We start from the raw sequence: 14,801 nt of genomic DNA on the forward strand, positions 1-14,801 counted from the left end.
TTGTATGGTGTCTTGTTGGCTCCACTCCACCTCATACAAATTTTGCATATTTCTTGTTTAGGTTATTCTTGAATTACCTTTTTAGTTGCAATTGTAAATGCAACTAAACAGACTAAAAGACTGTCTTTTATTGTCTTCCATTTGATAGCTGATATATATGAATACCTATGTGTTTTAATAACTCTTCACCTTGCTGAATTTTTACTGTTTATGATAGTGTTTAGCTGATTTTCTTGTGTTTTCAAATTCTTATTTGCCAACAGTGATTTTTCTCTCTTCTAATGAATAGGTTTTGATGGCACTTTATTTGACTACTTTAATGGTTATGAAGATTTAAAAAATAAGAAAGTTAGATTTGTTGGACATGCTAAACAGAGAATACAAGAGGATTATCTTAGAATTTTAAGATACTTCAGGTAAGAATTTTAAAAAATAAAAAGTGATAGTTTTAATATAATACTCACTAGAGTATAACACTGGTCATATGAAACCCACAGCAGGTCAGTGTACAAAAAAAATGGTGACATCCCAGATGTCTGTCTCCAGTGGAGACCTAGCATCCTATGCTTTATGAGTGAAAATTACTTAGCTACTTCATATTGTATTTTCATTCCCAGAATGCACATATACTTTATGTGATCTTTCCTGTAATTCTGGTTTAAGTCATTTTTTTAAATGCCCATTTTTCTTTTTGATTATTTCCTCCATTGATCCATTAGTTACACAGATGTTTGAATGCTTACCACAGGTCAATCCCTGTGTTAGGTGTATTAAACATGGTAATGAATGAGTGGAAGTGTTTGCCTTCATACAGCTTACGGTTTTAGGTGGTCGTGGAAATCGGGTGATGGTTCACAACAAAATGATTTTGCTGAAAAGAAATACCTATTATATGATTAAAAATATCGAAGTGTAAAGACATACTCAAAACTTGGATGGGCCAGGTGTGGTGGCTCACGCCTGTAATCCCAGCACTTTGGGAGGCTGAGGCAGGTTGATGAGATCAGGAGATTGAGACCATCCTGGCTAACACGGTGAAACCCAGTCTCTACTAAAAATACAAAGAATTAGCTGGGCGTGGTGGCAGGCACCTGTAGACCCAGCTACTCTGGAGGCTGAGGCAGGAGAATGGCATGAACCCGGGAGGCGGAGCTTGCAGTGAGCCGAGATTGTGCCACTGCACTCCAGCCTGGGCGACAGCAAGACTCCATCTCAAAAAAAAGAGAAAAACTTGGATAAAGTTGGTAAATATGAAATGCATGATTAGTTTTGTGAGTAGCAGTGATTTTTAAATGTCACACACTAACCTTTTTTAAAAACTATCCGAATTGGCTAGTTGATGTCAAGTAATATTCATTTTTCACTGGTTGGGACTGTTCTCAGAATATTCTATAACAGATCATGGATATTTTGTCAATAAATGTAGTTTCTTTAAACTTGAGTATCTGTAGTCTCTCTTAAAAATAATAGAACATAGATTAAGATTTAGCTGTATTTGGATCACTAATCCAAATTTAGCATTAATTTACTTATTTAGCATTACTTTGGACCACTGATGGAGGGTGTTCATTAGAATTTTAAGGATATGAGTGGTAAAACGCATGTACGTTAGGCCTTCCAGTGCCAAGATTCCATGAAATATACTCCACGGTGTGCAACTAGATTAGTCATATTTGAAGGTTTTCATTGAAAGTATTAATGTGTACAGACAGGCAAGTTTTGAGGAATTAAGAATACTCTGTTAAGGCACTGCAGTCTTGTTTTGGTTTGCTCCCTTTACAAGAATGCTATTTTTTTTCATCTACTGCAAGTGCCAATTCAGAAATTGCATTTGATGACCATTCTGAACGTCTTAAGTCAATGATATGGAAGTGAGGTTGAGACCTTGAGGTTCTAGTTCTTGCTAACCTCAGAAAGGCTACTTATACTTTATTAGATGTAGGGTTTTCTTATCTGGGAAAAGAAAGAGGAGGTGGAGAAATGACCAGTTGCTTTCTAAGGTCCCTTCTAGACCTAACTAATTCTATGTTGTTTTCATTAAGTAGATGTATGGGGTAGTATCAATAAAAATGAAAAACAGATTCTTCTTGTGACATGCCAATATAGAGGTAATACCCTGTGAAGATTTTGTCTTGTAGGTTTTATGGGAGAATTGTAGACAAACCTGGTGACCACGATGCTGAGACTTTGGAAGCAATTGCAGAAAATGCAAAAGGCTTGGCTGGAATATCAGGAGAGAGGATTTGGGTGGAACTGAAAAAAATTCTTGTTGGTAACCATGTAAATCATTTGATTCACCTTATCTATGATCTTGATGTGGCTCCTTATATAGGTGAGAGCAAGTTATAAAGTATTTGAATTTTTGGCACTGAAATATCTGGTTTCAAATTTCATAAGGAAAAAACGTTTGACTCATTTGGTTGAATTCTTGATGAAGAAATGGAGTATTTTAAAATAAGACAAAGTTTGGGTTATGGGGTGGGTATGTTTTGTCATGAGTAGGAACAGCTCAAAGACAGCCTGTGGTACTTGTAGAGTAGTCTCGAGTCAGATCTAGGTTTGAAGGAAGCTCAGCCCCTTATCTAGTCTTTGCAACTTGGGTTAGTTTCTAACCCAAAAAAGGGGTTTAAAAGTAATATACCGTCTGCCTAAAAGAAAAGCTAAATGATTCAGTGAGTTAATACATGTAAAGCTCTTTTAGAAGAGTAACTTGTACACAGAAATTGTTCAGTAAATGTAATTCATTTTCACAAAGAACAGTGGGATTATATGGTTTATCACACTTCTGGAATCTTGGGTATTTTATTTCAAATTTCAGTAACATTATTGAATTGGGGGTGGATGTTGTATCAGTGGAAAGTCAGGAATTTGTGATTAGAAAGAGTATGCCTTGTGAGTCTGACACCACCATCACCACTACCTCTGGACCTCTTGATGTAGCTTGTTAATGGAAACAACATTTTAGAGGTTTTGAGGGGAAAGAATAACAATAATATATTAGTGGTTTGCCTGTAAGTTGGAACATCAGACTGAACCTATATAATGTATCCTAGTGACAAAGCATTTCTGTATACTACAACAGTGGCAAGGTTTAGGATATGAGTGGTTTTTTTCCCCCACTAAAAACAGGTGAAAAATGCTTTTGTCCCTACAGGTTTACCTCCTAATGCAAGTCTAGAAGAATTTGACAAAGTCAGTAAAAATGTTGAAGGTTTTTCACCAAAGCCAATGACTCTTTTGGCTTCATTATTCAAAGTACAAGATGATGTCACAAAATTGGATTTGAGGTTGAAGATCGCAAAAGAAGAGAAAAACCTTGGCTTATTTATAGTTAAAAATAGGAAAGATTTAATTAAAGCAACAGATAGTTCAGACCCATTGAAACCCTATCAAGACTTCATTATAGATGTAAGTATATACTCGGCTTGGTCAGAAATATGAAGTATTGTCACTAATTTATAATTTATCAAAACTAAGATCTACAATTCTGTGAATTTTACTTATTTTAAAGGAAAAAATTTATGTTGAGTATTTAAATTTTAGGATAAGATCGTAAGTGTATGTTTTCATGTGTGATGAAACTAAATGTTTGATTTTGACATGTAGTCTAGGGAACCTGATGCAACTACTCGTGTATGTGAACTACTGAAGTACCAAGGAGAGCACTGTCTCCTAAAGGAAATGCAGCAGTGGTCCATTCCTCCATTTCCTGTAAGTGGCCATGACATCAGAAAAGTGGGCATTTCTTCAGGAAAAGAAATTGGGGCTCTATTACAACAGTTGCGAGAACAGTGGAAAAAAAGTGGTTACCAAATGGAAAAAGATGAACTTCTGAGTTACATAAAGAAGACCTAAAACTGATGGCTACTAAAAAGCAGAGCATTTCTGGTAAGACTAATTTTCTCCCCTCCCTCTTAATGAGGTTTTAGAAACTGCACCATAATAAAAGACAGTTTAGGGGACCTCTGTAGAACAACAAGGGTCTTATTTTGTGAAATATATTTCAAGAACTAAACTGAGATCCACTTTTCTTGATCTGATTTATATCACTTAAATGTACAGTTCTTTTGGAATAGTTTCCATAGTTGGCTATTATCTTAACCTGTTCAGGCTTTTAAAAAAAATTTTTTTTGCATAGGGTAGTACTAAGATCTTAAAAACTAGTAACTGTCTTGAAAAATGTTTATTGTTTGCAATTGAAATAACTGGGTTACCTTGAACAATGACTGTCTATGATGTGTCAGTTCTTATCTGAATTCCAAAATAAACTTGGGCTTAAAAAGGAAATAACTGATAAGTTTGCATAAAATATAAATACTAAATGTGTCCCCAGTTGCTGGCATTCATACGTACAGGATTTGTTCTAGCAAGCTATGCTTTAGTATGTGGTTGATATTTTCCTGTCACCATGATTTCTTTATGCTGCAGAGCCTGGGTTCCTCTTGAGCCTATTATTTTAATAAAACATTGGTATTGCAAGATAAATGTGTTTATGTGGTATCTGACAATGTATATCAGGTGTCATATACAGTGGTAATATGCCTCTCTTTTAAGTAAATGTTATTTTATTAATTAAAAGGATATGGTTTACATTATTACATATTTGTTCTCTAAAGATTTGAGTCCTAAATGCTTTCATTAGGTAAATAAAATGTATAACATAAACTGTTTATTTCAGCTGCTATAGTGACATTTCATAATTTCTTTCTTTTCTGTGTAGCCAGTCATAACATCTTTGTGCTCTATGAGCACATAGTAATTTTGGACCTTGATAAAACAATTTTGTAGAGTATAATATTTCTAAGAGGAAGTGTCACAGGGGCTGTGATGCAAGAAAGCCTCAGAAATGACTGCACACAGGTCAGTAACTAAATGCATTCTAAAGTAATACTTTGAAATATTTAAGTAGTGCCAAAATACAGATTTAGACCCAAAATCATATAATACATACCATTTCTGTATAGAAAGTATGCAGAGTTAGCTATCAGAGGTCTGGTTTTGTCATGTGTAAAACCATTTTCAGTAGTAGTATATGTGTGTTTTTACAGATCAGAAAATTTTATTTGCTAGTAAACAGTATGGGACATACTGAAATTATAACTTTTCAGGGGGAAAGGTAACTCATTGCAACTGGTTTAGATTTCAGCCTACAGAGGTGTACTATGCTACTGAAAAGAACTTCCTGGGATCCACTTAGAGTCAGTTTTAGTGCAGTGTAAGAACTATCATGAACAACCAATGAAGTAATATAAACCCAAAATTATTAAAAGTAGTAGGCCAGGTGCAGTGGCTCAATGCGTGTAATGCCAGTACTTGGGGAGGCCGAGGCGGGCAGATCACGAGGTCAGGAGATGGAGACCATCCTGGCTAACACGGTGAAACCCCGTCTCTACTAAAATAAAAAATTAGCCGGGCATGGTGGTGGGCACCTGTAGTCCCAGCTACTCGGGAGGCTGAGGCAGGAGAATCACTTGAACCCAGGAGGCAGAGGTTGCAGTGAGCCGAGATCGTGCCACTGCACTCCAGCCTGGGCAAGAGAGCAAGACTGTCTCAAAAAAAAAAATAGTAAAGTAGAGCTTAGAAAAAATAAGGCAGGGGCACATCCTGAATAGAAGCATTCTTGAATTTTCATTTACTCTGTTTGTTTACATAAATATGCAATGTGATACTCAACTGATTTCACTCCACTCAAGGCATGTATTTTGGCCTCATACTATCTAGTTTGAGTAAACATTTAACCTGATTGATTAGTTATTACACAAATGTGAAAGGACCCACTAAACCGTTGAATATAAGCAGTCTTTTTAGAACTTGAAAATTATGAGTGATATTTTATATTATTTGAACAAAGAACATGTTTAGTTTCACATTTAAGGTTTACTTACAGATTTTCTTCAGTTTACATTGAACAAAATACAGTATCACGTGTAGCCTGTGTGAGGGGACATGTTTTGGCATCTTTTCCCTATAATAGTTTTGGTTCAAATTAATTTTTGAAAAATAGCTTTTGTATGGAACAGAATAAATGGGCTTACAGTTCAAATACTGAGCAAATACACAATACTATGTTTTACTAATAGGCACATAAAGGAAATGACAACTATTCGTGGGCTCAAAAAACTGCATATTTTAACTAATTTCCAAAATTTACAAATCAGTATCTCAGAGAAGCTAAAGAAAATGGAAAGGAACAAAGCCCTTTTAGAATAATATACATTGCCTTGCTTCTTTCAAAAAGGAACATGTACTTGTCACCCTAGCTTTTGTCATTTAGAGCACTGGTACAGATATGCTGTCCCATATGTCAGGATCAAATAATTCGTTTCACATTGTAGGAATTTCAGATTTTTTTTTACGCAGGAAATAATCTCATTTCCAAACATGTCTTCATGTCCCATCTATGACATGCTGCCAGACATATCAGATTCCACAGGATAATGGTACCAAGCTACCCAAGTAGATGTTTGTAGTATTCTAGACTGCTGTTCATGCTCTCCAAAAGTATACTTAGAAACTGCAACCCTCCAAGTAATGTTGTGTTTACTTAGGTATGTATCAGACGCAATAATTTCCAAAGCAGATCTGATTTTAGAATTAACCAATTTGTTAGATAACTTTATCTCTACCACATCTGTTTACAAGCAAAGTATTACTTTGTCTGGACTTATTTCATCTTCGGTGTCTGGGATCGTGGGCAACAGAGCAGATCGCGTTAAGCCCCAAAATTTTTGAGGTGACATGTCTTTTTTGGTGGCCGTAAACTTCCATCCAATATGGCTTGCACAGATCTTACACTGGGCAACAGTCCAGGCGTACCTAAGAAATTAAGGAAAGATATCAGCTAAGGAAACACTTCTGTACTCCAAGCCTATCATATCTATCATATAAACTTATCATGAAGACAGACCTTAGAGGCAAATTCTAAGGATTAAGGAGATATTCTAAGTTGAGATTTGATCCATACAGTTCCCTGAAACCTAAAAACATTTTCTAATTTGGATACATCCTATGGTAATACATCCGTCTGTTATATATAATTTTGTAATATATGACTTTTATGCTCTTAAGCCATGTTCACATTCTTCTGCATAGAAATAAAGAGTAATCTTATAAATTTCTTTATACAAATTGCTGGTTGCCACCACATTCTAACTTGTGTTGTATTGCAGTCAAGTTAGAAAACAGCAACCACCTGCAGAAACAGGCACTTCTATCTGAGTTAAACTGGATGGGCCAGGAAGGACACGTCTCAAAAAATATTTGAAAACTACTATTCTAAAATAAGAATGATTGTCAGATAATGCAACCAGAAATACAAACCATGGCATTGTGTTTTTAAGATAAACCACATAATTGCAACTGTTATTTTTTTCCCTAGGTATAGCATGCCACATTTACTATTTATAGTAACAAATGTATTCTAGTTTTAGTCCTCACATAGGGTGCCAAATAAGATAGGGCAATCCAAGTGACATGGTCCTAACTCCAGAGTAGCATGTAATCCCTTCTTAGCATCCCTCTTTGAAAACTAAAGATAGTTGAAGATAGTACGGCTGAAGGAAGGGAACAGGTTCCCAGGATCATACTTTTGAGAATCATTAAGCTGAAGCCAACAACAACAACAAAAGGCAAACCAGAAGAAAAGCAGGATTCAATGGGTTCTGCACCTTCTTAGTCTATCACTGCTTTGTAAACATTCTCCGGTTTTACATTACTACAGAATACGGTCCAGATATAAAGTTCTACTGGGTCATAAAACAGCTGATTTTCAGAGGTTCTGCACCTTCTTAGTCTATCACTGCTTTGTAAACATTCTCCGGTTTTACATTACTACAGAATACGGTCCAGATATAAAGTTCTACTGGGTCATAAAACAGCTGATTTTCAGAATTATGTGACAGAAAAAAACAATTTTGGATTTAACTGGATACAGTAATTTGAGGACAACTGCAGTTGTCAACCTTAACTTTTCATTCAATGATGCTATATAAAAGATACAAAAAGTGCAACAGATGTTTCTAGCTATTTGTGGAATGAAGGACATTTAAATAAAACCACTTTTTTTTTTTTTGGTGACAGATTCTCACTCTGTCGCTAGGCTGGAGTGCAGTGGCTCAATCTTGGCTCACTACAACACTCTGCCTCCCAAGCAGCTGGGAGTACAGACCCCTGCCCCCATACCCGGCTAATTTTTGTGTAAAACTACTCATTTGTCTACTTTTTATTATGAAGATTGTAGCAACTCTGCTTAGGACTCTGGATTTTTCTGCCCAATTAGGGTTAAAAAAAGAAAAAAAAAAAAGCAACCACCACCATAACATTACCCAGGAAACCAGCTGTGTTCCGTAGAAGGCCGGCCTATCAGATTCAAGTTGCAAGCCTTATATACAGTAAGTGTCTCATGCACATATCCATGAGGATTCACATAAGCTGCCATCGGCCCACATAAGGATAAACTAAAACAAAGAATCAACATGGAGGACAAGTCAAATTCTATTAAATGCTTAGAATTTTCCTGAAGTTCACCAAAAAATGAGGTATGAGCTATATAGTTTTTCATCTTTCAGTTTTACATAATACCAGGATCTTAGTATGAAAATGGGGTGGGGGTGCAGCTGGCAGACAGGCCTGTTTTGTCTAAATGTCTAAGTGTTTTCTGTGATGACCCAAAGGAAATAGTACTTGTTTTTAAAATCCTCCTCAAGACAGACATTGTAAAGAATGTAAAATTCAAATGCTTCTAAAGGAGTCTGAGAGTATAAGTGCAATGACAAGGTCCTGTGCGGTCATTTTGGGGCAGTTAGTTGATTATTTTGCAGAAAGCAGTTTCCTTATCTTCTTGATTTATAACTCTGATGAATTTGTCATAAAATGATTTTCAAACACTGTTAGAGCATCAGTGTTCAGAAGCATGTCCTACTTCGGCCCTATATGGCAAAACTGGTGACTGAAATGTAATTTCTGAGGCATCTATGTTAGGGCCTAATTGAAGACAATATATTATGTAGATTTCTAAGACAGTCTAATATATAGAATTGGGGGAAAAGAATTGCTCAGTTGTTTTACTTTACCATGCTCATTACCTATGAATAATCCCTGACATGCATTGTTGATTTGAGTACTCAATCTGGAAGATGGTCTTACCAAAAGCGAGCTAATTCCCTATATTTCATTTGCTGAGTGTTTGTAACTTTTAGGTATTGGAGGAAAGTATATGGAAAACAGAAATACAGTCTTGATTATAATTCTGATAAGGCAAGTATATTAAAAATGTAATAAAGACTTACCTGAATATTTCATTTTTGGTTGTTATTTCTGTTTCTTGACATTGTTTACAGCAAAGGGAAGTACACTAAAAAATTTGAGAGAAAAATTGGTGGGAAAAACTGGCATTCATTTTATCATGTAATCACATAGATCAAGAAACTTATATACTGCCCTCTCTGAATACCACATTTTCCTTCCAAGCATTCAAAAACACTTAAAGATGGAGCAAGAAAATCACTGAAACTGAGATCTGCCACATATTTGCATAACTAAATGACCTTCTCTAGGGTAAAGGAATAGTGATATATAACCTTGGATATTTCCATGTAGAAATCAAGTATTTTTCACTAAGTTGATAAATGTACTCATATTTGACAAACACAAAACAATTTGAGTTTATCTGTAAGATCCCAACTGAAATCTGAATTGCATGACTACATTACTGGACTTATATATAGCTCCATTGGACCCAACAGAGCATCCTAGTTCTCCAACCTGAATAAAACATGGTCATCAAAAACATATTCACTTTACTCACTTTATTCATAATGTCTAATTCACAGCGAAGTCGTTGGATAGCACTGCCAATTTTAAGGAGCTGAATTCTCAATACATCATCAATAGGAAGACAAGCAGCTACTCTGTAAGAAAAATCTTCAAGACATGGTTTTTCAAGTTTTAAACTTAAGAGTCAGACAAGCATCAGATAACTCACAAATCAGATAATGTCCTTTTGAAATAAATCCTTCTCTATAAGGTTACACATTTCATACACGTATAAACAATATGAAAATATACCAGCTGTCAAACACATACTTTTCAGAAGCTCTAAATTTAACTTCTTTTCCTATACTTTTTTTGGTAAAATCCTTTTACGTTAAACGTGAACTCAAATCCATGTTACAAGTTATTTCCCAAGAGACTAGAAAAATAACTAAACTATACCTTATAAACAGATGAAGAGAGTTTATGTAATTAAGGCAAGTCCTGGAACTAGAGTCACTTGTTTTAAAGGCACCTTAAAGAACACAGAAAGGAATCCTCACACTCAGGAAGTGTTTTTGGATGATAGCGACTTCCTGCAATCTGTCTGAAACTGTCTGAAATGGGAGTGTTCACAGAATATAAGGATTTTATTGCAATTAATTTTGAAATACTTTTTTTCAACTGCTCAAAGGAAGTTATGCTTTTCAGAATTAAAATATTTTAATCAGTCTTAAAAAAAAAAAAAACTAAAATATATGATTTCATCCATTAGAAAGCTATTTTTTTACAGCAAGACATCCCAGGCCCCAGGCAGGAAACTAACTTCATACCTATTGGATTTGAAGGAAGAGAATCATCTTTTAGATTTTCATCCCATTCACGTAGCTGTTTCTTGATTCTGTCCATTAAGGTTTCCTTGTTTAAAATAAAGGTATAATCTTATTTAAAATAAAGGTATAAAGGTAAAATAAAGGTATAATAATCAAGTTCATGGACTTATTAAAATCTGCTATTAAGCTTTTCAACTCTTAAAACTAACATATTGGCAGTAATTTAATCACTCAGTCCCATCTCAGTTCCAGTTTAAATGCCTCCATTTTCTTAATGCAGCAATGATCAAGCATTTTCTTTTGCAGCAATGATCAAGCTCCAGCTCCTCTGCCCAGCATTAAGTCTGCCTTCCAGCCTTTTCTCACTCACTGTCTTATCCCAGCGGTATGTGCTCCCAACTCCCTTGCGGATTGCTCTGTTCTATGCCCCTGCTTGGAACTGGCCTCTCTTCTGCCTTCTATTAGGCCATTTCTGACTCGGTCCATATTATGGCACCTATAAATTGCACTAGCACTTGCTATCTACATACCTTACTTGGCACCTGTTTACTACATAATTTTCACAAGCATATGCAAAACATATGCAAAAACACTCATATATTGTGTCTTTGTAATTGTTTAAAAGCTGCTAAAGAGCAGAGATCAACTGCAGTTTCCTTTAGTATTGTGCATGCTGCTGAGTTTTCCCAGGACTCCAGATTAGTGGGCAGTGATTCATTAAGGGAAATGGCTAGCATTTATTGAATGCCCACTATGCACACCAACTACAATAGCTACCATTATATCCATTTTACAGGTCCTTGGAGAAGTAATTTGCTCCAGGCCCAGAGTAAATGACAGACATCAGACTCTGAAGTCAGTCTCTGATCTGAAATCCAGATTCTTTAAACCATTTCAGCACTGTCCCTTACTTAGTTTTGCAAAATGTAGCAATGCCTAGTGTTAAATTTTAAGGAGCAGAACCCCTCATGGATGCATTACTTAATAGACTAATGATCAAGAGATGTAAATTAATATACTTGTTTAGAGAAAAACCAAAACTGTTATAGATGGATGCTTTCATGTTTTAAATGTAACTATCACCCAACCCAACAAAATTTCACATGCTTAGTAAAAGTCTAAAGAAGTCTTATGATACTTTTTTCTTTGAGACAGAGTCTTTGCTCTGTTGTCCAGGCTGGAGTACGGTGACACAATCTCAGCTCACTGCAGCCTTGACCTCCCAGGCTCAATCAATCCTTCCACCTCTGCCTCCCAAGCAGCTGGGACTATAGCCGCATGCCACCACACCCAGCTAATTTTTGTATTTGTAGAGATGGGGTTTCACCATGATGCCCAGGCTGGTCTTGAATGTCTGGCTTCAAGCAATCCATCTGCCTTGGCCTCCCAAAGTGCTGGGATTACAGGTGTTAGCCACCACTCTTAGGATATCTTGTTCTTAAGTTTTCAGGCACTAGAAACTGGAAAAACTAAATCTTTGTTTTTTAATGACCCTTAGTTATGACATGGCCTACCATATATAAAGTAAATTTAAGGTAAGTTACTTACAGCATCATATAAGGAATATAGCCAGCGAGGCCATGAAGTTAGATTTGCACAATGAAACTTTCTCTGAAAACAAAACAAAAAGGCACTTAAAACCCCACAGAATAAAGATTCTAATACTGGAAAAGCAACATCTAAATGATTTTGGCCTAGGAAACCATCTAATTTTAAAAGGATAAAAAATTTTGTAGATAATCCTGTAACATGACTATGAAGTGTGAAATCATGCTTCTATATCCTTCAAATATATGGTGTAACTAGAATCTTAATTCCTATTTAAAAAGGTCAAACATTAAAATTTCAGTGCTGAAGACAACTTTGGGAAGATAAATGTGAAGAGTAAACACCATACTTCTATTATGACCATGTTAGTTGCCTTTTTACTAGTAATTACTTGTCCAGTATCTGAAGTGAAAACCTCAACATATAATCCAAACGGTTTTTGTGTAACAACTTTAAATGAGAACCAGCTGAATCACTATAAGGGCAAACATAAGAAGTGACAGAATCCCAAGAAGGATAAAATATTTATACACTTGAGACTTCATGATGAAGTTCCTCATTTCATAAAACTCAAAAAGAAAGGGGAAACCGATTATGTATCACCTCCAATGGTAACTGAAATCCAAACAACCATGTCTAAGTCCATATAAAAATGTGAATTGTACTTAATTTCTGTAGAATTTCAGTATTTGAGGGGGAGACTCAATATTGTTAAGATGTCAGTCCTCAAATTACATATTCAGTGCAATACCAGTGAGAATGAAATTTATAAGTATAAAGTTCGTTTGGAAAAATAACCGCAAAAATAACCACACAATTTTTGAAAGAGAAGCAAATGGTCTATAGGACACAAAACTATTACTGAAGGGATGCATTGCAGCAGTGCTAATAGCAACAAATTGGAAACAACCTAAACATCAATCAAAAATAGAGTGAAATACGTTAGAATATGTTTATACCAAGGAATGCTCTGCAAGTGATCAAAGAACAAGGTATAGCAGAATATAAAGAATTATCACATTTTTTCTCAAAACAAAACCTACATATGTACAAATCTTTGTAATTTCACTGTAAATAAAATGTTAATTGACATGTGACATGACACATGAAAGTGAGAGAAAAGGAATAAGGTAGGTCAAAAGACACTTTTAACAGACCAGAACAAGAAAAACAAGGTAACATTTAACAAAACAAGTGAAGACCCTACTCCTGCACCTGCAAGATCAAATGACTAGGTATGTTTTCATATGCCGAATATTTACCCTACATGTGTTTCACACCTAGTCATTTGATCTTGCAAGTGCAGGAGTAAGATCTGCAGGAAACGTGGGAACACAGCACACATAAAAGGGACCTGGGACTGAGCTGATAGCTGGAATTGTGCTACGCAACTGTATGATGTGCTACACCACTCACACCCTCTACTTCCCCACCACCCCAATCCTATTCTAGCTATGTTAGTTTGGTGCAAAAGTAACTGTGGTTTTAATAGAAGACTAGAATCTGAAAGACAATGTTATTCTATTCCATGCTGTTCAAATATGGGAACTTTCATTATCAAAGGGAATGTCTTATTACCAGGGATGTTCAGTTCAGAGCTGTCTCTCAAGTGGACATACTTGTTTTCAAATATTTTAGGAGTTACAACATGGAAGAGGACAGACTTGTTCTAAAACACGACCTACAGCTCAAAACAAAGGATTCCTTAATGAGAAACATTTCTGGCTTAATATAATCCTTATATTTGAGACTATGCAAAGATCAGCCATTCCCAACCTTTTTGGCACCAGGGACCAGTCTCGTGGAAAACAACTATTTTTCCAAAGATGGGGTGGAGGATGGTTTTGGAATGATTCAAGTGCATGACATTCATCATTAGATTCTCATAAGGAGCATGCAATCTAGATCCGTCACATGCGTGGTTCACAACAGGGTTTGTGCTCCTGTAAGACTCTGCTGCCACTGATACGATAAGAGGTGGAGCTTGGCTTCACTTGCTTGTTCACCACTCACCACCCGCTGTGTGGCCCGGTTCCTAACAGGCCACAGACCAGTGCTGGTCTGTGGGCCAGGATTTGGGGACCCCTGCCAAAGGTGATTTGAGATGGCCTCCCACTGTGTGCTCTGGTAGTGGTTAAAGCCTGAGGAGTCAGACTATGAGACCCTTCAGGTAATCTCCAATAAGTTGTCCTTCACTTTTAAGACTAAATATCTAATGGTAAGATTATTGTCACAGTCCAGTTACAGAATTTAAAAAAATACTACCAAGAGCACATCAAGTAGCTCTGAATCTTCAGGAACAGCAATGGCAACCATCAGTATTGTGCCAAGAACTTCACATTTCTTATAAGAATATTCTAAGGTTAGTAGTTTATTATCTCCATTCTAAAGTAAGGAAACAGGCACACAAGGATGGTATAACTTGCCCAAGGTTACAGACAGTAAATAGGAAGGAGCTAGGATTTGTATACAGGGAGTCTGAGACTAACCATCATTCATTCAACAAATACTGTGAGTGCCTGATAGGGTTTGGCCATGTCCCCACCCAAATCTCATCTTGAATTGTAGTTCCCATGATCCCCGTGTGTCGTGGGAGGGATCCGGTGGGAGGTCATTGAATCACGAGGGCAGGGCAGGCACCTCCATGTTTCTCTCATGATACATGTGAGT

General features: G+C 36.2%; 2 protein-coding genes across 7 annotated transcripts in view; one reads left to right on the plus strand and one right to left on the minus strand.

Moving 5' to 3' along the window:
• Positions 1-9,297, plus strand: part of TRNT1 (tRNA nucleotidyl transferase 1) — a 54,043-nt gene extending 44,746 nt beyond the window's left edge. For 4 of the 6 annotated variants that reach the window (XM_033210489.1, XM_033210487.1, XM_033210491.1 and 1 more), the window contains 4 exons: positions 290-416; positions 2,139-2,332; positions 3,155-3,408; positions 3,607-4,861. In XM_033210489.1, coding sequence (XP_033066380.1) covers positions 290-416; positions 2,139-2,332; positions 3,155-3,408; positions 3,607-3,855 — 824 coding nt within the window. In that variant the 3' untranslated portion in view covers positions 3,856-4,861. Of the gene's footprint in view, positions 1-289; positions 417-2,138; positions 2,333-3,154; positions 3,409-3,606; positions 4,874-8,278 lie in introns of those variants that run through there. The other 2 variants (XR_004436978.1, XM_033210488.1) reach the window with 2 other exon arrangements.
• CRBN (cereblon) overlaps positions 5,812-14,801 on the minus strand; it is a 30,087-nt gene continuing 21,097 nt past the window's right edge. The window contains exons 6-11 of the mRNA XM_033210486.1: positions 12,132-12,194; positions 10,584-10,668; positions 9,806-9,921; positions 9,288-9,352; positions 8,325-8,456; positions 5,812-6,816 (exon numbers count right to left, since the gene is read on the minus strand). Coding sequence (XP_033066377.1) covers positions 6,636-6,816; positions 8,325-8,456; positions 9,288-9,352; positions 9,806-9,921; positions 10,584-10,668; positions 12,132-12,194 — 642 coding nt within the window. The 3' untranslated portion in view covers positions 5,812-6,635. The remainder of the gene's footprint in view (positions 6,817-8,324; positions 8,457-9,287; positions 9,353-9,805; positions 9,922-10,583; positions 10,669-12,131; positions 12,195-14,801) is intronic.

Source organism: Trachypithecus francoisi, unplaced genomic scaffold (assembly GCF_009764315.1).
Source record: "Trachypithecus francoisi isolate TF-2019V2 unplaced genomic scaffold, Tfra_2.0 Lachesis_group0, whole genome shotgun sequence".
Lineage (NCBI taxonomy): Eukaryota > Metazoa > Chordata > Mammalia > Primates > Cercopithecidae > Trachypithecus > Trachypithecus francoisi.